General features: G+C 54.1%; 1 protein-coding gene across 1 annotated transcript in view; it reads right to left on the bottom strand.

Annotated features, from left to right (window-relative positions):
* Positions 1-1,458: 1,458 nt before the first annotated feature.
* The window catches only part of EPHA8 (EPH receptor A8), a 43,402-nt gene continuing 23,093 nt past the window's right edge, over positions 1,459-21,767 (bottom strand). The window contains 15 exon segments of the mRNA XM_035344850.1: positions 1,459-2,052; positions 2,995-3,150; positions 3,510-3,700; positions 4,829-4,978; positions 7,332-7,541; positions 7,920-7,981; positions 8,915-9,100; positions 9,786-9,911; positions 10,429-10,496; positions 11,184-11,280; positions 11,619-11,781; positions 11,954-12,078; positions 13,030-13,235; positions 13,237-13,366; positions 14,411-14,566. Of these exon segments, the coding sequence (XP_035200741.1) occupies positions 1,938-2,052; positions 2,995-3,150; positions 3,510-3,700; positions 4,829-4,978; positions 7,332-7,541; positions 7,920-7,981; positions 8,915-9,100; positions 9,786-9,911; positions 10,429-10,496; positions 11,184-11,280; positions 11,619-11,781; positions 11,954-12,078; positions 13,030-13,235; positions 13,237-13,366; positions 14,411-14,566 (2,141 nt within the window). The 3' untranslated portion in view covers positions 1,459-1,937.

Here is a 21,767-nt window from a genome sequence, read left to right as displayed (position 1 = left end):
AAGAAGGAATTTTATTGTCCAGGAGGTGCACGCTGCCCTGTGCTGCAGGGCTTGCGAGGAACGCTGTGGTCACGCTGGCTGCAGGGCGGGTGCGTGGCGGGTCTGAGTGCAGGATGCGGAGTGCAGTACGAATTCAACACGTTGCATCTGTCCCCCGTTACAAAGAGCTTCCATAGGAAGAAGTAAAGTGCCCGCCGCAGCCAGAGAATCCATCAGGATGTAAGTGCCCAGGATAGAAAGCTAAGCCAGTCCCAGAAAGGCCAGTTTAGCCAGGATTATTGCAACTGGGAAATGGCTTTAACCCGCCCCCCACCCGCCTGGTGCCCAAACAGTGCTGGGAGAAGCAGACCCTGGGCCAGATCCTGCCCGTACCTGCACTGGGGTGGTGCTGGATTTTCTGTGCAAGTGCTGAGGGCAGGATGCTCTGGTGGGTCCCCAGCAGGCAGCGAGGGCCCCCTCCAGCACTTCTCCTTCTCCAGCACCCCCACCCCCCCCCATCCCCAGCAGTTTTTTTATTTTTTATTTTTTTCAGTGAGTTCAGCCCCACGTCTGGGACTTCTGTGCTTTGAGAAACATTTGTGTACATAACATCAGATTTCAGTAAAACAGTTCCCAACCCATAGAAAAATGTATTTACACTTAGGGAAGCCTTCCCAGCCCCCAGGCCTGCTCACCCTCCCTGGCACATCAGCATCACTGCATCCACCTCAGCCTCTCAGACCAGCTCCACGTGTCTTTGGAAGCTGTTGCTCCTTACCAGGGGAGCTTACCAAGAGAGATGCTCCTGTGGGGGACAGAGGAGAGACGAGGAGGAAAGGCCAACCTCCCTGTCACTGGCTTACCAGCCGGGCAGTGCTGGAGATCCTGCCAGCCCTGCCCCGAGGCTGAGCAGAGCCTCTTTCTCCAGCCACAGGGCTGTGTGGCTGCAGCTGGAAATATTGCTTGGGACCCGCACTCTGCAGACGACTTGGCGGCCCCAGGTATAGGCAGGTAGCACGGGTTTCTCTAGGGTGATATAAGAACAAGGTTGGCAGAAATCTCTCTGGCCCCCAACCACGTGAGATGGGAACAAACTCTCCCACTCTGCTGGGTGCAGCTCTGGGGGAGGCCAGAGGAGATGGGGAGAAACCTGAGCTTGTGGGCCCTAGAAAGCATGCCTGGGCTGCCCTGGTATGCTTGTTATCCAGAGAAGAGCAGTGCTGGTGTGCTCATGAGGTGGAGAGTCCCCTGTGGGACCTGAGATTTCCTGAGGCTCCAGATAGCAGACCCTGGCCACCTCTTTCCCCGTGTGGGGAAAGGGGGAAATATCCTCTGCACAGAGCCCGCGGCAGTTCCTAGCACTGTCAGCTTGAACCCCATCCCCTGCCCTCCTGCGTGGGCTTCGTGGAGGTGGACCCTGAAGTCACCTGCAGGCTGGTGCAGTTCAGGAGGAGCACGAAGGAACTGCAAGGATCAGGGTTGTCTCTGCCATGTGGCAGCCTGTGGGGCCCTCCTTAGCTCAGAGCTCCACTGAATTCCCCACGTGTCAGATCCACAGGAGCTGGGGACCGTGACAAGCCCAGTCCTGCTGGTCCTGGTATTGCTGCCCCTCTCTCAGCAGGTTCTGCTGGGACCATCCTGCTGTGTGAAGGGGTTGCCACCCATCTAGCACAGGTTTGTGGGGACCCCCAGCCCCACAGGGACACAGTAGAGGATGGAGAGAGGAAGGCCCTGTCTCTAGCCTGCTTGGAAGTCTGCTCCCCGCTTCAGATGGGGGAAGGAGGCAGCAGGATTGTCGAGGTAACTGGAAAGCCGTATTTCCACTGAAGCTCAAATCAGAGATGCTGGAGGAGTTCCAGATCCTGGTCTGGTGCCCCTTTTTCCTGCTCACCACCCTGCTGCCCCCAGCTCAGGGTAAGTGTTAAGGAATGTCCGATGTGGGTCTGCGAAGCCGGTGATCAGAGGTGCCTCCTGGGGCCATTTGTGTTCAGCAGCTGGGACCGCATGGCCTGGATACTGCTCAGGATCTTCTTCTGGTGGCCCATCATGGTGATGCCCAGACTCCGAATGTCCCTGGAGAATAAGGACACCATCAGACGATCCACAGGACGGCCTTATGCCCGTAGAGACACAGCTCCTCCCTGCATGCACACCCCACGGACCAGCCCAGGACCACTCTCCTGGCTCTTCTCCGTTTGCCTCTCAGCACAAGGCTGCCCGAGGGGCCCATGACATCCTCCCCAGGGAAGGAGAGGTTGTCATTCCCCCTGGCACAGCCTCCTGACAGGGCTGCCGTGACAGCCTGGGGGGAGAGCAGGAGCAAGGGGCACCGCTCCTGACAGGCTAGTAGGTGACAAGATCGATGCTCTGAAATTGGATTCAGTTTTAGTGAGATGCCCTCAGATAATCCAGTCAGAAAGACAGGCAGATGATGAGCCTTCTGCACGCAAAATCTTCCCTGGTGTGTGTGAGAAACAAGGATCTGTATCCGTTCAGGGCCCCAGGTACAGCCCCCGATCAATGCACATGACAGCCCTCTGCCTGCATCTCTCCATCTTCCCTTTCACCGCCTCCTGCTTTACCTGTCCCAACTCGACCACCACTTTCACTGTCACATCCCTTCTGAGTCAGGGCAGCTCCTGCTTTTGTCAAGGAGCATCTCTCCTCAGAGGAAAAAGAGATTTTTTCCAGCCAAAAAAAAGTTTTTTTTTTTTTTTTTTTTTTTTTTTTTGGCCATCTCCTCTGGTACTGCTTGTGGCATCAGCTACCTCAAAGAACCCCTAGAGAGGTGCTGGAGCAAGCTCTTCACAACAAGAGGAGGAGGATGGACAGTGGGACAAGCCTTTCTCAACACCCCTTAACCTAGCCTTGATCACCAGGGAGCAATTTCTGCCTCTTTTGCAACTCCCACATCTCTGCTCAAAGGTCACTGCTGCCTTGGACATCATCCCAGGACTCAACATTAACCTGGTACAGGTTATGTACCAGGTTATGTATGTTAATGTTGGTACTCACTCGATGTTCATTCGCATCACCATGCCCAGGGAGGAGTACCCTGCCATGGCAAAGTTGTCCCGGTAGTGGCCCAGCCGGATGGAGTCCAGCCAGTCCTCGACTGTCAGGCAGCCGGAGAAGTCGAGGAGACCCCTGTCAAAGGGCGTTTGGGTGAACCTGAGAGCGGGGCAGAAGTAATGAATTAGCCCAGGAGCTCGGATGGAGATGGTGGTCCCAGGTGGTCCACCTCAGAGAGGGGAGGACCCGCAGAACCCTCGCTGTGAAGGTGGGCACACTGCTACGTGGGCAGCGCTGCACGTGCTTGGCTCAGCCCCGGTTTTGGGACGCTTCGGTGGGTGCAAGGCAGCAAAATGCAGGACATTTACCACCACCCACTGCAACCAGTGGTCACAGGGCAAGCCACTGCTGCTAGAACTGGACCGAAATGTCCCTTTTTTGCGGCAATCCACCTGCTCTGCTTGCTGCCCGCTGTGGCTTGATGAGGTCTCCCCCTGCTCGTCACAGCGAGCCCTTACCGGTTCACCGTGGCCGTGCACTTGAGGCTGTCGGGGTTGCGGATGAGCTTGTCCAGGACGCCGACGATCTGCGAGAATCGGGGCCTCTCGCTGCGCTCCTTCTGCCAGCAGTCCAGCATGAGCTGGTGCAGGGCCGTGGGACAGCCCATCGGGGCGGGCAGGCGGTAGCCTTCCTCCACCGAATTAATGACCTGGAAAGAAGCCACGGCGCTGGAGCGGAGCTGCTCTCCTGCCCGGCTCCGAGCACCCTAGACTGCTATGCACAGGGAAGATCCCCGGTGCATGAGCCGTTAAAGCCATCAGAAGGGGAAGGAGGGAGGTGTACACAAGATTCATGCTAAATGACAATTTTTATTGCCGGTGAGCTGTGTGCGGACTCTGCGGAAAGCTGAAAGCAGGCTGGATACCACACACATACAAGAAATCACTGCTCCGAGAGCAGATTTACTAAGTGGTCCAACAGGCCTAAAATATTGCAGCTTGCCTCCAGCAGGTAAGTCATGAGGGCTTCATTCACATTCGATTATTCTACAACCAGGGCTTGCCACTGCTCAGCAAAGCTGGGAGAAACCCCGCTCAAAGGACCTGTGCAGACGAGGTTGTGCAAGTCACTGCAGCCACGATCTGTCACCAAAGCCACTTTCTATCACAGGAAAACCAGCACAGAGAGGGGCGATTCTCAGGACTCAAGAGCAGGGAGAAAGCAGGCAGATTTATGGCACCCATAGGCAAAATAAGGAGTCCTATGGTTCTGCAGCAGAGTCGAAAGCTTCCATTCTCTGCCTCCGTTTGGAAATTTTGCACCCAGTTTTTAGTCAGGCAATAACCTACATTTTAGTTTTTATGCTATCCTTGATATGAGAGTGACCCCCAATGGCATTACCGAGCCCAAAGCTTACTGCTGGATGGGACAAGTCTGGGGCCCTTAGGAGCCACGTGTGGGCGGCGGGTGTGGGAGGAACTGTCAGATCAATGCAGTGGGGTGGCAGCGATCCTAAGGAAGCCCTGACCCCTAGCAGGCAATGGGTGAGGTGGCACAACGCACGCCGAAGCTCTCCAGCTAGCAGAAAGGCTTGCACAGAGCAGCAGGCAGGGGTGGGAGACCCGCCGTGCACAGCCAGGAGCCACCGCGCGGCAAAACGAGAGGCGACAACAGGCAACACACCGATGCCCCCACTAAGGGGACAGGCACGTTGTGCACGGCCCAGCGGGGATGTGAGGAGAGGCAGGGGCTGCTGTGTGGGTCCCTTTTCCCTGGCACCCCTGCTAGGCTGGCTCGGGACGGGGCAGGAGGCGAGGCAGGCCTCACGTCCACTCACGTCCCGGTTGCTCATGTTCCAGTACGGGCGTTCGCCGTAGGCCAGCACCTCCCACATGACGATGCCGTAGCTCCACACGTCGCTGGCCGAGGAGAACTTGCGGTAGGCGATGGCCTCCGGGGCCGTCCAGCGGATGGGGATCTTGCCCCCCTGCAACGACAAGCAGGGAACGCGTTATTTCGATAGCTCCCATGGGAGGGAGGAGGGGAGCGCTGGGCCTTGCTGCTTTGGGGCAGGGATCAGCATCAGGACCAGGGCAGACACCACACTGCGTTTTTGTGTCAGATGGCTCCTGGCCATCCAAGCGGTGATGCCCAGCTCTCATTACGGGCAGAGGATTGCACATTGTGATGCTCCAGGGCTGGCTGCATCCTGCACACTTTACTGCGCACTGTTCCCTTTTTACCCCCCAACCTATTGGGTTGTTTCCACCTTTTGGAGCACCAGCACGAAGCTTTCATTACACTGGGATGCACCTCTGGAAAACACAAGCAGCTTCCTTGCCTCTGCACTGCTGGGTCCTCTCCTGATCTCAGCAGAACTGGGATCCAGAACAGCTGCACTGGACGAGCAATGGGCATCTTCTGGAAAGCTCTGAGGCCATCAGCACAAGGTAACCCTAAAGCTGTACTGGAGGAGTGACTTCAAGGTATTTCCAGTGGAGCAAGGAGAAAACTGTACTATTTTATAAGGTCTTCTTCGAAATGTCATGCATGATGCTGGCCCTCGGTGCCCAAGAGAGGAGAAATCAGTGGTGAGGTGGAGCCAAGGGCTACCAGAGCACAAAGAACACGGAGCTGACCCTAGGCACAGGCAGAGCCTGACTCATTCAGTGCAGAAAGGAAGGAGAGTTACAGCATGTACTCTATTACTGATTTGGCAGGCAAGTGCTGAAGAAGAGAACTTGTTGAATTAAAGGTTGACTATGATAACAAAAAAACAACAACAATAAAAAAGTAATAAATGGGATAAGAATACATCTAAATTGAAAATGGGGTTGCTGGCACTCTGAACAGAAAAGTTGCAAAAACATCCTTTTTTTAAGGATATCCCAAATGGCGCCTTGCCAGAGAGCTTGTGCTCCTGGTCCTGTCACTTCATGTTAGTGGTCCATTTTTATCTGGGCTATGCACCAGGTAGGAGCTACCAGCTCTGGTGGGTTTCACTGTGCCTGGATGCCTCAAAGCCACTGCTTGTGACACGCACAGTGGCAGCTCCATACTCTCCTGACCTCTCTGCTTGCACTCACGCTGGATACATTAAGACAGTGTCTCTAGAAACTGGGCAGGATTGGAAAGGGTCAGCATGTAGGTCAACATGTGTGCTCTGTTCACTCAGGTCACCCTCCTGGTCCTGTACAGTCCCTGCCACACCATTTTGAGAAATTCCTTTTAATTTGGGAAAGCTCAGAGACTGCTTTGGTGGGTGGCAGGCCAGGCTACCTGTGAGAAGATGGCCTGCTCTCAGGTCAGGGAGCCCTGGCTGATCTTGGGCCCCTTCTTGCCTTTCCACCAGGCTGAATCCTGACATGAAGGTTCTCCTGAAGGAATGTTCTCCAGGCTGAGTCATTGTGCACCCACCTCTCAGACCTGCAACCACGTTAGGCCATGCTTTTCAGTGCCACAAGCCAGCCCAAACCAACCTGAAGCTCTTTCTGCCTCTCTAGTCCTGATCCTTCTGAAAAGTGCCCTGATCCTTCTGAAAAGTGATGCTTAGACTCCTCAGCTGTTTCTCCAAACTGACCCACATCAGGGAAGTCTATCTGCCAAAGGACTGCCTTGGGAGAACGCTGATTTATTTATGTCCAGAGAAAAGCAAAAAGAACACGTTCCCTCAATGAATTTCATTTCCCCTCTTATGACCTCCACTAGAGGAGCACATCAAGCTCCAGTACTGTCAGGCTGGCCAGAGAATCTTAAAATAGGTTCACAGACAAACGTGTCCTACATTAAAAAATCATCTAGGCTGCAAAGCCAAGTACTTGCAAGTCAAAGAGCTCAAGAATTTTCATTTCTGTCCTTTCCACACGCCTGAATGAGGCAGTGTCACCTGGAGAGTGTGACCATGCTACTGAAGACTATCACAGCGACTGACCTGTGGTTGAAGGGTGGATGGAGCTACAGTTTAGGGATGGACTCCAACAGGGACATGGGAGCATCCCTGTGGAGTGGTCCTTGCATGCTAATGGGAGCTGCTGCTTGGGGAGATTTGATAACCTCCCCACTCTCCTACCCTACTTCTCTTTGTTCACTGCACACTTTGGTAGTGGGATGTCTCTTTATGGAGAGTGTTCTCATATAATGCTTTAAAGGTCAGAAACACTTTGGGTTCATGCCCAGATAGCGGTGGTGAGGTGACCGTCTCCATTCCTGCACTGCCTACGTTGACTTGGGTGTCTAACTTTTGCACCCTCACTGGCCTGGGGCAATCACCACCTGTAAATCTCAGAAAAAAAAAAAAAAAAAAAAAAAAAAAAAAAGTTTTAAAAACAAGAGCCATGCACCGTGGTGGTATATGCAGCGTCAGGGTCATCTTCAAGGATGCGTGAGAGGCCGAAGTCAGACACCTTGCAGACCAGGTTGCTGTTCACCAGGATGTTGCGGGCAGCCAGGTCCCGGTGCACGTAGCCCAGGTCAGACAGGTACCTCATGCCTGCCCCGATGCCACGCAACATGCCCACCAGCTGGATGATGGTGAACTGCCCGTCGTGTTTCTGGAGAGGAAATAACACAGAGGTTATTCATTTTTTTTTTCCCCAGCAGTCCCCCTGGCACTGCTATCATTAAACTAACTCCTGGGGAGCTCTTATCTTTGGCATAGCACCTCCTCTAACTCCAAAGCCTCTGTTTTGGCCCAAAATCCGTCCTCCCAGCACCTCTTCGTGCTGCTGAGGCAGGTGTCCCTGCATTTGCAGGGAGCCAGCCGCAGTGCCTTGGGGCCAGTGGCTGCCGGAGAGGGGAAAGCCCAGCGCCCACTGCTCTCACATAGGGGCCAGGGTGGTCACGGGGCTGAGGAGTGTGAACTAACCTCATCTCTAGTCTTGCAGCCCAGAGGGATGTGCAATGAATACAAATACAAGAGAGCACTTTACCCTGAGAAAGGCGTCTAGCGAGCCGTTCTCCATGTATTCAGTAACAATCATGACCAATTTGCCTGCAGAAGACAAGGGAGGTCAAGTTAATAGACGAGTCACCTTCCTCTGAGAAGCCTGGTGCCAGGCTTTACTGGGAGCGACATTAATTCAGGCCGGTGGGTCTCCTGCAGCCCTGTAGGGTGGTCTCACCCCTGCACCATGCAGGAAGGGCACGGTGGTGGAGATGTGGCCAAAACCCCAACGCTTACCCCTCCCTCCAGGCACTATTGATGTGGCTAGGTCAGCTTTCTTATCCCGTTGAAATTTGCATGCCATTAACATAACGCTCTGCATCGCAGCGAGCCTTTTCAAAGGAAGGATCCAAATTATTATTCAATACAGGCAGCCTTTAAAACAAACACTAATAGGTAGGACTTCTCCTGATCCAGTAACCCTGTCCTGGGGCACTGGGGAGCGCTGCGCAGCAAGGCGGGTCAGGGCTGCATGGGAAGCTTGTCCTGTCGCAGGAGGTGACAGGAGTGGTCTTGATTCATCTCGTTAAGCCCCCTCCCTAGGACAGCCGTGATGCTGCCAGAGGTTTGGGCTGCAGCCAGGAACAAGCGGTTCATTTCTCTAATAGGGTTCAAAGGGGAAGGAGGAAAAGCAGCAGGGCTGCCGGGGACAGCCTGTCTCCCTCTGAAGATGTTAATGGGGAATGCCAATCAGCAGAGAAAGCTTCCCGGCAAGAAGCATGGCCCATGCCTGAAACCTTCAGCCTCACATCAGATCAGGAACGAGCTACCCACAATTTAGATATCACTCCAGGGAAGGAGTTGGCAAAGAGACAGGGTTGCACAGGGCTCCCAGACCCTGCAGACCTCCGGGCTGCTCCCTGCCAGCCCAGAGCACGGTGCTGAAGGAGGTGGTTCGGGACCCCATCCCCATGGTGCCCCCAAGGTGATACACCCCCAGTTGTGCCCCACCAGAGGACCCCATCCCCACCAGCCACCTACTCCTGGTGACCACCCCCTCCAGGTGGATGACGTTGGGGTGGTCGAACTGTGCCATGATGCTGGCCTCGCTCAGAAAATCCCGTCTCTGCTTCTCCGTGTAGCCTGCCTTCAGAGCCTTGATGGCCACGGAGATCTCCCTCTTCCCCGGCAGTTTCAGGCGGCCGTAGCACACCTCTCCAGACTCCCCTGCAAGGCAAGCGAAGGTGAGGGCATGGTGCTCAGCTCCAGCACCACAGATCACCCGGTCTGTCCCACCCCTGTATGCCTACGAGCAGTCAGGCTTCCTACTGCTTGTCTGCTTGGCTGGCCCTGCACCGTCCCTCAGCACACGGGGTGAGCCTCCACCAGCCCCTGGGGCACTGCTGGTGAAGCTCTGGCTCTGGTTCTGTCCTGTGCTTCCTTGCAAGCCCCTGTTCCTAGGCAAAAACTCCATTTTGTTCTGAAAATTTACCACTCTGCTTGCTATTTTGCTCGTGTCTTGTCACCCCAGATGCTTGCTCTGAGGTTTGAGAGCAGGGTGGCCGCGTTTGAGCACCCACGCGGGACAGGGCGAGCCATCTGCTGGTGTCAGGCTGAGCCGTCGGTGCCACGCCGGCTGAGCAGCTCCCGCCTGCGCCAAGCTGACGCAGGAGAGTTTATTTCATGCACTAAAAAAAAAAAAAAAAAAAAAAAAAAAAAAAAAAAAAGCAACCAACATCCTACTCACGGTTCTCATCTCAGGGAAATAAGGAGCAGATGAAGCCCTGATTGAGCATTGTTACAGAACCGTGCAGCCTGCTGTGGTCCCAGCGGGCCGTGGAGATGTCCCTGCCTCCCAGCAAATTGCCCAAGCAGATGGGATGCAGAGAGGCAGCCCGGGCTGGGGACTCACCAGACCCAATGACTTTCTCAATCTTGATCCGGGAAGCCTCAATTTCACGGGTGAACTCGTGCACGGCTTGGCAGGGGTCCTCATATGTGTGTGGGTCCACGTAGAACTTCGACTCGGGGAATTTCACTGTCAGGTTTCAAAGGGGAGAGAGGAGACAAGCTTTTCCACACAGCCCCGTCGTGAGGTGGGTGCCCAGGAGCTGGGCGTTGGACAGGCAGGGGCAGGACGCCTTGGGGTGACACATGGGGGATCCCCAAGGAAACCCAGGGCACTTCTTGGCATGGCAATGTCCTTAGAGCAGTCCAGGACGTGGCCATCCAAATCCCCTCCATACGATTCACACCCCCACCAACTCCTTTGTAACCCCTCACGTGGGTTTGTGGTGAATTTCCACAAACTTTTCCCACTCTTCTGGCCCGCTGCTGACGTAGAGGAACCTGCTACAACCCCAATACCAGCACACCCCTGGGATCAGAGCCCCGGTTCAGCTCTCTTAGACACATCCCCAGAAGCAGGAGTGGACAAAATCCCTCTCCCTGGAAACCACAGCAGTGCTGGGGAAAATGGTCCAGGTCCTTGCCCATTCAGGGGGCTGAGGTCCTTGGCACCCCAGGGGCAGGAGGAGGAGCAGGGAGGGTCCTACCTTGCCCATTCTGATAATGCATCTTCTCCTCATCAGAGTCCTGGAAAGCCTTGCTGTACCCGCAGTGCCTGTCACAGAGAGAAAGGGGTCAGGGGGATGCTCCTGTCTCTTCCTCCCACCAGCAGCCCAAAGGCAGGGTAGAGGCAAGGCATGCCAGGCCTGGAGCTGAGGCTTTGCCCTCCACCAGCTGCATCACTGCATCTTGCTGGGCTGACACTTTGGCCCAGAGCAGGGGACGTTCTGGGTGCTCTCCAAGGCTCAGCAGGGCCACGAGCTGCAGCCCTTTTGTCTCCCAGCTCCGTGTGTGCTGCACATGCTTGGCTCTGTCTTGCTGAGATGTAGCGGGACAAAGTCACTCTTTAGTTTTTCTGATCAAGAAGATTTCTGTCTGTTCCTGACCTAATCCCTAGCCCATCCAGTCAGCCTTGGTACTAGAACTGGTAGTGGTAATGCTACATAAATATGTATATACTTATATATATACTACTCTGATGCTATGGCCATTATTATTGCTATTGCTAATGGTATGGCCATGGCTGTTGCTGTTCAACCTGCTGGTTTTATTAGAATTAGAAAGGGGATAGTTCAGCTGGAAAGGACCTAAAAAGATCATTGAGTCCCCCTGCCTGACCACTTCAGGGCTAACCCAAAGTTAAAGCACATTAGCATTAAATGCCTCTTGAACACAGACAAGCTCTCCCATCCCTCCTGTCCCAGCCGGTGACAGGCTGCATAGACCTCCAGAACACACTGACCTCTTCTTGCAGATCAGGACCACCAGCAATGCGACCAGGCCAGTGATGAGGGTCAGGCAGATCCAGACAATTGTCATCGTGTCGTACCGGAGAGAGACTGGAAGAAATAGGGTAGGAAGGAGGTGAGCTGGAGTGGGGAAAGCTCTGCTGAGCTCACAGACTCCCCTACCCCACCGGGGTCACTACGCTCAATAACAAAGCACCAGTTCAACACCAGCTTTGGGTCTCTTCCAGTCCACAGGGGCCATTTACAGACAGGGAAACCGAGCACGGGTCTGGGGCAGCCACGGCGATGCAGCAAGCCAGCACAGAGAAGAGTCTGGACCCTCAGGACCTCCCCAGATCACCTCTGCCCTGCGTGTTCTCCCTCCTCTTTCTAACATATAAGCACATCTCTGGAGGGCTACCTCCAGCAAGACAGCTGCACACACTCACCTGGTTTCCCCGTTTCCACCTCCACGGTCTGGCTGAACCTCCCGCAGCCAGCAGAGGTGCGGGCCCGGACCTGGAAAACGTAGCGGGTGGCGGGCTTGAGCCCAGAGATGGTGGCGGTGGTGCCCTTGGATTTGAGGGTCGAATAGCTCTGCATTTCCTTGTCCTGTGGAGAAGCGACACCGAGAACCTCGCTGCGTCAGCACAGCCGTAGGAAGGGAACAAACTCTTGGAAAATAGTTCTTTGTTCATGGCTGCCTGATAGCAGCAGGACAAATTTGCACCCAGCCTAAATCTGCCCTGCCGGGGCTGATGCGCAGCCACGAACTCGGCTTTACCTTCTCGTAGTACTTGATCTCGTACTCCAGGATGATGCCGTTGGGCTGGTCCGGCTCTTGCCACAGCAGGGTGACGCTGTTCTGGCCTGCGCTCTCGTGGCGGACCGCCACCACCTGGGACGGGGCTGGGGACACAAAGACAGGGCATGGGCACGGCGGCAGGGAGCCAGAGCCCTGTGCAGGTGCCTGGAAATGGTTTAAAACACATTTCTGCTTTAATTAAAGCCACGCGGAGGTGAGTGCTGTGAAGGATGGGAGAATGGTCTTGCGTACGGGCTTGTGTTTTCTTCGTTTGGCTCAATCTCTTCCCTAGAGGGGGGCTCAGCATGAAGGGGAAGGTGCAGAGGGCTGGTTTCCAACCAGGAGGGTTAACAAGAGGGGTCTGTCCCTGCCCTGTCCCCTCTCCCGCAGTGCATGAGAGGGGCTTAGCTGCTCTGCAGCGATGCCCAGGGGACCCTGAAGCAAGGTCCTGGCCCAGCTCGGCTGGATCATTGCACAGTATTTCCTGGGGAAAGAGCATTTCTCAGTTTGCAAAGATGAAATGTGCATGCGGGAGGCTCTTCCCCACAAAGATTGTTGTCACCTGCCGGGGGCTGGCACTGGTGTGAGCTGAGAGCAGAGCAGGAGCTGCTGCTTGGCCCTGTGGGAGAGGACAGGAGGCTGCAGGGACAATCTGAGAGATTCGTGCTCCACTTTGTGTTCCTGTCAATGAACAAGCATACTCTGTGCCCCCTGTCTCCTGCAGAAAGGGATCCTCCACCAGCGGCTGCAGGCTGAAGTGGAGGGAAAGGGGTCTGAAAAATGATACCATGAACCAGAGAAAAGGGTTGCCTCGGGCAGTAGCTTTGGGGAGGTAGCTCCCCAAAGCTACCTCCAGCAGCAGAGGGAACAGGAGTCGCCCCTCACGTCTCCTGGGGGGCCCATGCTCACCACCAAGCCCTGCCCGAGGGCAGGCTGGTGCTGCCCCTGCTCACAGCCAGCTCCTGGAGGTACCCCTTGGGGCAACGCCGGAGCAACATCAGCATCACCCCCATGTGCAAATCCTCTGGGATGGGAGGGTGGTCTGCTCCTCCTACCTGCCTGGTTTGTTGTGATGTTGGCGACCGCAGCCCTCCTGGCCTCCAGGCTGAGGTCCGACACTCCGTTGACGGCCTCCACCCAGAAGGAGTAGTTGGTGTGTGCCAGGAGGTTGGTGACGGTCAGCGCGCCCTGCACCAGGCTCATCTGCTGGGGCACGAAGCGGGTGCCGCTGCCGCAGGCCTCGCAGTGCCCCACGTCCCCCCCCGCAGCGCCGGCACAGCACGTTGTACGTGATGTCGCTGCGCCCACCCTTGTCCAGCGGCGGCCCCCACTCCAGCGTCACCGAGGTGCCGTTCACGCTGGAGACCAGGTTGACAGGAGCCGAGGGGGGACCTGGAAAGGAAGCAGAGGTTCGGGTAGAGCGGGGGATGCCGAAGCGCGTTGGGGCTGGCAGAGAAGGGTCCTGGGGGAAATGGGATGGACGGGGAAGGTTTGGTTCTTGGTCAGCGTGTTCTGTGGTTCCTGACGGCGCTGCCAAGAGGGGGAAGTGCTCCAAGGAGAAGACAGCGAAGACACAGGCAGGTCTCAGGGTGAATTGTCGTGTAGGACCAGACCGGGAAGCGAGGTGCTGTGGGTCAGGACGCCAAGTGCCAGGCAGAGGAGAGCTGAGGGTTTGTTCTGGGGCGAGCAGGGAGCAGTGGGGTTGGGGGAAAGCCTTGTGGGGAAGAACAAAGGTGTCTGTGGGCTGGTGGGTGGAGAGCGGGAATGGCTCTTCTAAAGGGAAGGGTGAACTCCAGGGGAGATTGGCAGTCCTGGACGTCTTGGGACCCTAGGGAAACTCAGGTCGGATGTTGCTGATCTGCCTTCCACCTTCAGCTAGTGGCCCCAAACCTCTCTGCCCTCCTGGACCAACTGCATAGAGTGCAAATCCTCCTGGGATGCTTTTGTCCCTTTTTAATAACACTGGGCCCATAATGCAGAGAGCTGGGCTTAAACTAGGTGCCAGCATCCACCAGGGAAGCGGATGGGAAGGGAAAGCGCAGCAATGCTCCTGCTCCCCTGGGACCACCCTGGGCATTTCTGCAAATGGAAGCAGCCAGCAAGAGGCTGCCTGGTGCTCTGGCAGGGGAGCTCAGATCTCACCCCACTCCGGTGCGGGATGCAGCCCCAGGAGGGGAGCAGATTCTGGCTGGAGATATTTGGAGACCGGCAGGATGAGGATGAGCCAGAGGACAGTGAGGGAGCTCTGCCTGGGGGGGGGTTCAACTCATGCAACGCAGGGGTTGAAAGGCTGCTGCAGCGCCTTGGGCAGCTTGCTTAGTGCCGAGGGTGCGTGCTGGGCCAGCCAGGGAGCATCAAACGTGTGTGAAGACACGGCGATGTGTCCGAAGACAAGACAACGTGTCTTCAGGAGCTGCAAGAGCTGGGGGTACTTACGGGTGCAGGCGGCTGACGGGGGGTCCTGCACGGCACGGTAGAAGCTGCTGTCGCAGCGGCACACGCGGGCTGCCCGGCTCTCCGAGTGGCTGTGCAAGGGGCACTTTGCACAGAGCTGGTCCCCAGGGGCTGACTTGTAAAATCCCAGCTGGCAGGCTGCAGAGGAGGGAGGGAAGGGGAGATGGTCAGGGGGACGTGCCTGGATGAGAAGCAGCCCACGGCTGGGCAAATCTCAGCAGCACAGAGCTGAAATCCGCTCTCTGCCCCATTCCAGCCCCTCTCCCTGATGCCCAGGTGAGTTCCCCTCCAGCTTCCCAGCTGGGAACTGGGCTCTGTGGAAACTGCTTCGGTCTCTCCCCCGCCAGGCTGAATGTGCTGCCATCCCAGGACCTGTACCCAACTGTTTCACAGGTGCCTCTGTTTTTGTTTTTGTTTTTTGTGAGCTGCCTGAGAAGCTTGATGTGCTTTCAAATTCAGGGGGTGGCCAGCTGGCAAAATAAATAAATAAATAAATAAATAGTCTCTAAGAGGTAAAAGTTTCCAGTTCTTCTGCATGGGAAAGGATGAAAATGCAGCATGAGCACAGCCTACCAGACAGGAACAGGGATAGCCCCACAGCCCATGCAGCGTGCGTGCCAGGATTTGTCTTCTTCTACTCCCTGTGTGAGCTCGCCCTGCAAACCACCATCATCTCCACCCAGGTGGCAAGCCAGGGACTCTTGATTCAAGAGACACTGAAGCGGTTCCCCCCACCAATATTTAATCAGAGGCAGAGAAATGAGTGCTATCTCAGGTACGGAGAGACAGGCCAGGAGGAAAAATGGGAACGTGAAGCACAGCAGATTTGCACCAAGCAATTGTAATCACTTAGCGTTTAATGCTGTAAAGAAACATTAATTGCCTGTAGCAATAATTCACAATTATTTTAAATGCACCCAGGAGGAAAATTAACCTAAATGACAAATTACAAGTGAATTTGTGCACCAGTGCAGGGCTGTTGGCAGCCACCTCCCAGCACCAGGACAGCACAAGCACGCAAGAAGGCAGGGGAGAGACGGGTCACACACCTCCCTGTGTGAGCACTTGCTGTGCATGGAAGCAAGAAACCTGTGAGACCTTTCATAGGCATGGGAGATGGGACACCAGCTTGGTGCCCATGTGCTAGGGCTGTTTGGAACGAGCTACGAGCTCACCTCAGGAATATGCACAAAGAATTAAATCCCTACAGTACCTAATGGCACGCCTATCCTACTCTGGACCGAGCTCTCCCCTGCTAGGCCAATGGCACATGGAAGACCAGGCTCTCCTGGGTTTGCTCTGGGAAGAGCAAACTGACAGAGAAATGGCCAGGAAGAAAAAGTCAGCCAGAGACATCAGGTCTCAAATCTGCAGAGCTCCATGGTTACAGTGCACGCTGCACCCACGGACATCTGCAGCCACCCACCAGGGAGCTGCAGAACTGCCGTCCTGCTGCCTTTGCCACCACCAAGTTCTGCCACCTGTCACAAGTGCCCTTCCAGGAGCTGTGCAGAAGGTGAGGAATTCTTTTTTTTTTTTTTTTTTAATATATTTTATGAAGTTAATACCCTTTCCCCACGCCTGAGGATCACAGGCAAACAGCCAGTGTCCTCTCCTTGTTGAACGCCGAACCTGGGCTTGGCGGTGGTGTGTCCCCTCTCACCATCCCAGCCTGATGAAGTTAATGCCCCGGGGCTTACACCGATTCCCCCACTGCACAACACATCTTCCCCGTTTTTCCCAGCTCGCTGACAGGCTCCAAAGCAGCAGGCTTGTCTCAGAAACAGCAAGTGCAGGCACGGCTCTGCCAGCCACCTGCGGTTCGGTCCATTGGTTTCCCTCCCTCTCCGTCCTCTGGGGACAGGACAGCATCTGCTGATAAACTGGCAGGGCCGGGGAGATGATAGATGGACCTGTCGAGGAGATGCTAGCGGGGAATGAGCCGCTCTTCGCAGCCCGAGCAGCAGCACGGGACAAGCCCCCTGTGTGTGCCTGGTGGGACCACCGAGGGCTCCTCCAAAGGCATCCCCAGAGGCCAGACTGAGCTGGGAAGGATCAGGGCTCCACACCGCCCCGGCACCCAGGGCTGTAGGAAACCCAGCCTGAAGTGCTCTGGGAGCTTGGAAAAGGGCATGAAAGCAGGGCCCTGCTGCGTCCAGGCATGCAATAAGGACCTACAACGCATTTCGGGTTGTGCCTGCAGGTCTTGTTAGCTGCCTTGCTACTTGAGATGCACTGCGCCCAGGTTTCACCGATCTAATCTTATCCTTTGGCATTGCTGGGAAGAGATAAAGATGGAAATAAAGGTGTCATTGCCACTGTGACAGGCAGAGACAGGCACCGGTCCCAGAGCCCTCCAGGCTGCGGGAGAAGCTAACAGAAAATCCCATCTCCTTTCAATCCGGTTTCAGCATGATGCTTGCCGTCTCAGCCCCTGAATGACACAGACGTTGAAACAAGAGGCACATTACTCACGGCCACGTCTGAAAAACAGGCATCTGCCTCGTTGCCCCCAGCTTGCAACCCTGCACCCCTCCCTGTGCCACTTCCCATCCACTTTCACACACCCGAGCTTGTCTCACATCACCCCAGAGCCCCCCGCACATGACCCCCACCCCTCCTCCCCACAATTCAAACCACGTCACGCTCTACGCCCCAAAATGTTCTGGAGAGAGAAACTGGGGCGGAAATTTCCCCCTTGAAGACTTTGAAATCAGTGCTGCTGAAGGCACAGCTGCCTCTGCCCTGCTCTTCTTCTCCACATCACAAATAAATAAATACAGAGGGAAGTGTCCAAACCCCAACGTGCTGGGAGTGCTGCTCTGCTGCCTGGTGCAGACACCTGGTGTGGTGAGGCAGCCCGGCTTATCTTGGAGCTGAAGACTTTTTTATAAAGTTTATCTGGGGAAACGCTACAGCCTGCAGTGGTAAGATGGAAGCAAGAGGGCCAAGGCTAGAATTAGGAAAAAAAAAAAAAAAAAAAAAAAAAAAGCTCTTTGCAAAACTCAGTCTTGTTGGAGGGTTTTAGACAGAACTACTTAAGGTTTCTGAAAAAAAATAAAATAATAATGCAGTTTTCATCAGACCAAAAACAAACCCGGAGAACTCTGTTCAGGAGGAGTGGAGCCGAATGCAGATGAAGGTGCTGAAGGTAACCCTGCATCCCTGCTGCGAGTCCTTGGGGAGTAAAGATGCATAAATGAAGAAAGGGCATACAAAACATCAAGAACTTAATCCCAGGCCCTGCAGTTTCGGAGGGTGGAAGCCCTCTCAGCATATATCTATCTATGGCTACAGAGATACACAGGAGGCTGAGGTTTAAAAAAGGCCCAGCACTCCAGCAGACGCCAGTGAAAAGCAGCTTGTGGCGCCACGGGGCCAGCACAGCCCTCACCCCCGCACAGCTGAGCACCAGCAGCTTTTTGGATCCCTTTCTCCTTCACCGGGATGTGGTGTCGGTAGCATCTTGTTTTCAGGAAGGGGAAGAAGACATCACCCAAGAAGTGTTGACATGGGTAGGATCTGGATCTCAAGTCAAACGCAGAACACATTTTTTGGCATGGTCCTGCTGCTCCGTGGGAAGCAAGAGCATCTTGCAAGAGCAAGAGCTGGTAGTGAATTTAAGGTCCCCAGCATCCCATTGCATCGGTCCATCTCCAGTTTAAGTACTGGTGCAAACAGCAAGGGCTTTCCTGCAAATTGTTGGTTTCTAAACTCCCCAGTGGCTTTCCAGGCATCCGTGTGTTGGTAATCCGGAATAAAATCACTTGGTGATGACCTGAGTCTGGACAAGCTCTGCAGAAGAGTTCAAACGAAAAACGCTCTTTCCAAACCTGGTGAAGGTTTTTCAGTGCTGCCAGACCCATCTATCACAGTCCAGCTGCTCTTTGGCGTTTGTTTTTTTTTTTTATATATATAAGGACTACAGAGACCAACCAAGCACAAATTAAATTTGTTCCATTACCATCGATACCCTGAACTCCAGCCTAGCATCACTCTCACCCTTCATCCGTGTCAGCAGCTCAGCACAGCAAACAGAGGAAAAGTGGCGAAACTGTACAACACTCAGCCCCGGACAAAACCTATATTCTGTCTGTGGGTAAAGGGCAGTTCTGCAATAATCTCCATCCTTCTCAATTCTTCCAGGAAGAAAACAGAAGAAGAAGAAGAAGAAAAAGGCTTCTGTTTTTGGGCAGTTGCTTTGTGGTTTTTTGTTTTGTTTTGTTTTGTTTTTCCCAGTAATTTGCTTGAGTTTTAGAGGAATCCAAACAGTCCTGCCTTACTTAAGTGGTTTGGAAAACGAGCTTCCCTTTTATTTTATTATTATATTTATTGCTTTATTAAATATATGTGTCTTTGCATAGGATAAGCAGAAGGTGATATCATCTTACCATATGCCATTGCCTGTATTTTTAACAAAGCAGCTGACTGGCTTACAGACCAACAATACAAATGCTGTGAATCACTAAGTTCCTTTGATTTTCCTGCCTGGCATCACCGAAAGGATGTTTGCATAACTCTCATAGCACGTCTTCAAAACTGCCTCTGCTCCTGCTTGAAAGGAGTATTTTGGATCACTCGCAGCAAAAGCCCCCTGAGGTAGGCACCCAGGGCACTGGTGCAGCTAACTCCAGGTACGACAGCCTGGTAATCTGCCAGCAGGCACAGGAGGCTGAGCAGGCATCAGCGAGGTGCAACGCAGCCACGGAGCCTGCAGCTCAGAGCTGGCACCCCTGTGCTGGGGCTTGCAGGGGAAGTCTCCTTGAAATCCGCGCTGACTTGCAAAGAAACATGGAAGCGTTTGAATGGGTTTGTTTTGAGCTGCAGTTACAGGGTATTTTTGACACACGGTTATCTATTTATATGTGGTCCAGTGCAAACCAGCCTGATAACGGGCACCCTGACACCCCAGGTTTGATCTCTGCTGACTGACAGAGGCACGCGTGACCCCCCACGCACACTTTTGGGGGCCTCCTGCAGTTCAGAGCCAGGGAAACGGGGTTTTGCTTGGAGTCAGCCCAGCAACACCAGCGTCCTGTTTCCAGCAGGGCAGCCTGTGTCGGCTGCTTCGCGTAGAGGCGCGACATAAGGAGCTCGAGGTTGCTGTGTGATGCTCTTACGTGGGTAGGAAAAAAAATCACTGTTGGGGAAAGCAAAGAGAAGACTGAGGCTCTGCCACACAGCGCACCTCTGAGTTAGAAAGGGAGAAGGAGTCTGGGGAAAGAAGGCAACAGAGCACGGTGGGATCCCTTAACCTAGTGAAGCCTTCCTCCTCCCTGTGGCCTTGCCCAGAAGGAAGGGAGCACAGGCTGTGGTCCTCTTAGGCAGGCATCCAGGGAAGAGCGGCATCCCCAGCCGCATGGGCTGTAAGACCTGGGTGCACGCATCCCCTCCCCGCCTGCAGGGTGACGCCTCCTCCCCGCTGACTTCCTTCATAAAAGTCCACGGACGCAAAACTGTACTCACGAGAACATAATCACCAAGCTGGGTATTTTCTCCTCTTAATTAGCAATGCTGTGGTGCTTGAATTGCTCGATTACAGTTGCCCACAAGAAAGGTTTAAGGTACATTAAATTTGCTGATTGGTTCGTCAGCATGAATTCCACCAAATGGAAACAATTAATTGGCTTCCAGATTGTTAACAAGACTCTCCAGATCCATTTCCACTGGACACGTGCTACAAGAGGCAGAAGAGATCCCAGCAGCAGAGGGGTTTGTCCTCACATGCCCATCTCTTCTTCAGGTGCTGGAGGCGTAGGAGTCCCAGCAGTGACAGTCCCCCTCTCATCTCCTTGTCTGGAGCGCACAGGCTGCATCTTTTCAGCTCAAGCAGAGCTGGATAAAGTCTACCCCAAGACTGATTCAGCCACACACATCAGAGCCCCATTCAGCTCTTGCTCAGTTCTGGCAGTCCTGGTGTAAAAACGGGCTGATGGAGCAGCAGATGATGATTGTTGCTCCCTCATCAGTGCTTTCCAGCCAAAGGCAGCAGTCAGATGAAGGCCCTGAGCACCACAGAGGGCGAGGAGTCAGAGCAATCAGGACACCCTGAGGCTAAGATGCCTGGACCCAGATTTTAAATAAAAGTGTCTGAAGAGTGAGTCTATCTCCAAAACCCATGGCAGAAGATGCTGTGGGACTAGAAGCCGAGTGTTTTAGGAGCTGGCAGAGCCCAAGAAAGGCTGGGCTGGAAACCTGGTAAATGCAAGGGGTCAGAGATCCCAGCCAGCACACACCAGAGCAAAGAAAGGGGCATCCAAGGTGACAAGCTAGAGAAAGGAGATGAGAGGCAGGGAAGTTTGCTGATTCCTGTGCATCCTCCACCACGCTCATCTTCACCCCATCCTTCCCAGCTCTGTGGCACAGCCTTCTTCCTCCTTTAAAGGGCTGCGAACAGCTCTGGCCATGATCTGGTTTCCTGAGCTGTCTTCCATCACTCTGGCAGGTCCTTAGAAAAATGAATGTTAAAAAGGAGGGGGAGAGACCTCGACTGTTCAAACATCTTTAGCTTTGACAAATAAGGCATCTGGCTGTGAAAGGCAAAAGGAAATTAATTTGGAATCACATTTTAAACACTACCATAAAGGCAAAGTATCTACTCTTTAATTTTTTCCCCCCAAGCAAAAAATGAATTTCCTTGATATTTATAGAAAGATTATTAGGGCCACAAGGAGTGATTTATATCATCTCATCCCAGTGACGGAAAATGAAAAATTACTGGGGACGACAGCCACTGGAATCCTGCTTTTGTTCGCCTGACAATTAAAACGGCTAATTTCCAACTCCTACAGATCCTCTTGGGTTATAAATCATGCCAGAAAGGCACTTTTCACCATGAAAAATGAACTCTGCCCCAATCAAGCATGAGAAGCTAAGATCAGAGATTTGCATCTGTTTGCTTTCATCTGTAAATATATATATACTCTTGCTCCAGAGCTGCCCAGCAAAGGAGATGCTTGGAAGGAGGTTCTGCCCCTGCTCACCTGATGCTGGCCCATCAGACTCCCTGTGCCAGGAGCTGCTGAGGATAAATGGGACAGGAAAGGCAGGAGAAGGGATGACGGTGAGGTCAGGGAAAGGCTGGAGACACTTTTGTCCTTTTTCTGACTCCACAAGGCCTGGAGTGCTTCACCCAGGAGCCTTGCTGCTTGAGCAGCACGAGTCGAAGTGCATTTGTTTGCACAAGGACCAGCCACTGCTTGTGCCCACCGCATCCACCACCACGGAAGGTTGCACCACTCTTCCTCCCTGGCCCTCTGAAATGGGTCAGGGGCGATCCCACGAGCCTGGCAGCCGTCAGGAAAGGGCAGGAGGGCAGAGAAAGAGCTCTCCCACAGCT

The sequence above is a fragment of the Oxyura jamaicensis genome, chromosome 21, assembly GCF_011077185.1.
Source record: "Oxyura jamaicensis isolate SHBP4307 breed ruddy duck chromosome 21, BPBGC_Ojam_1.0, whole genome shotgun sequence".
Classification (NCBI taxonomy): domain Eukaryota; kingdom Metazoa; phylum Chordata; class Aves; order Anseriformes; family Anatidae; genus Oxyura; species Oxyura jamaicensis.
The sequence above is the reverse complement of the archived record's forward strand: the minus strand, read 5'-3'. Positions and strand labels throughout refer to the sequence as shown.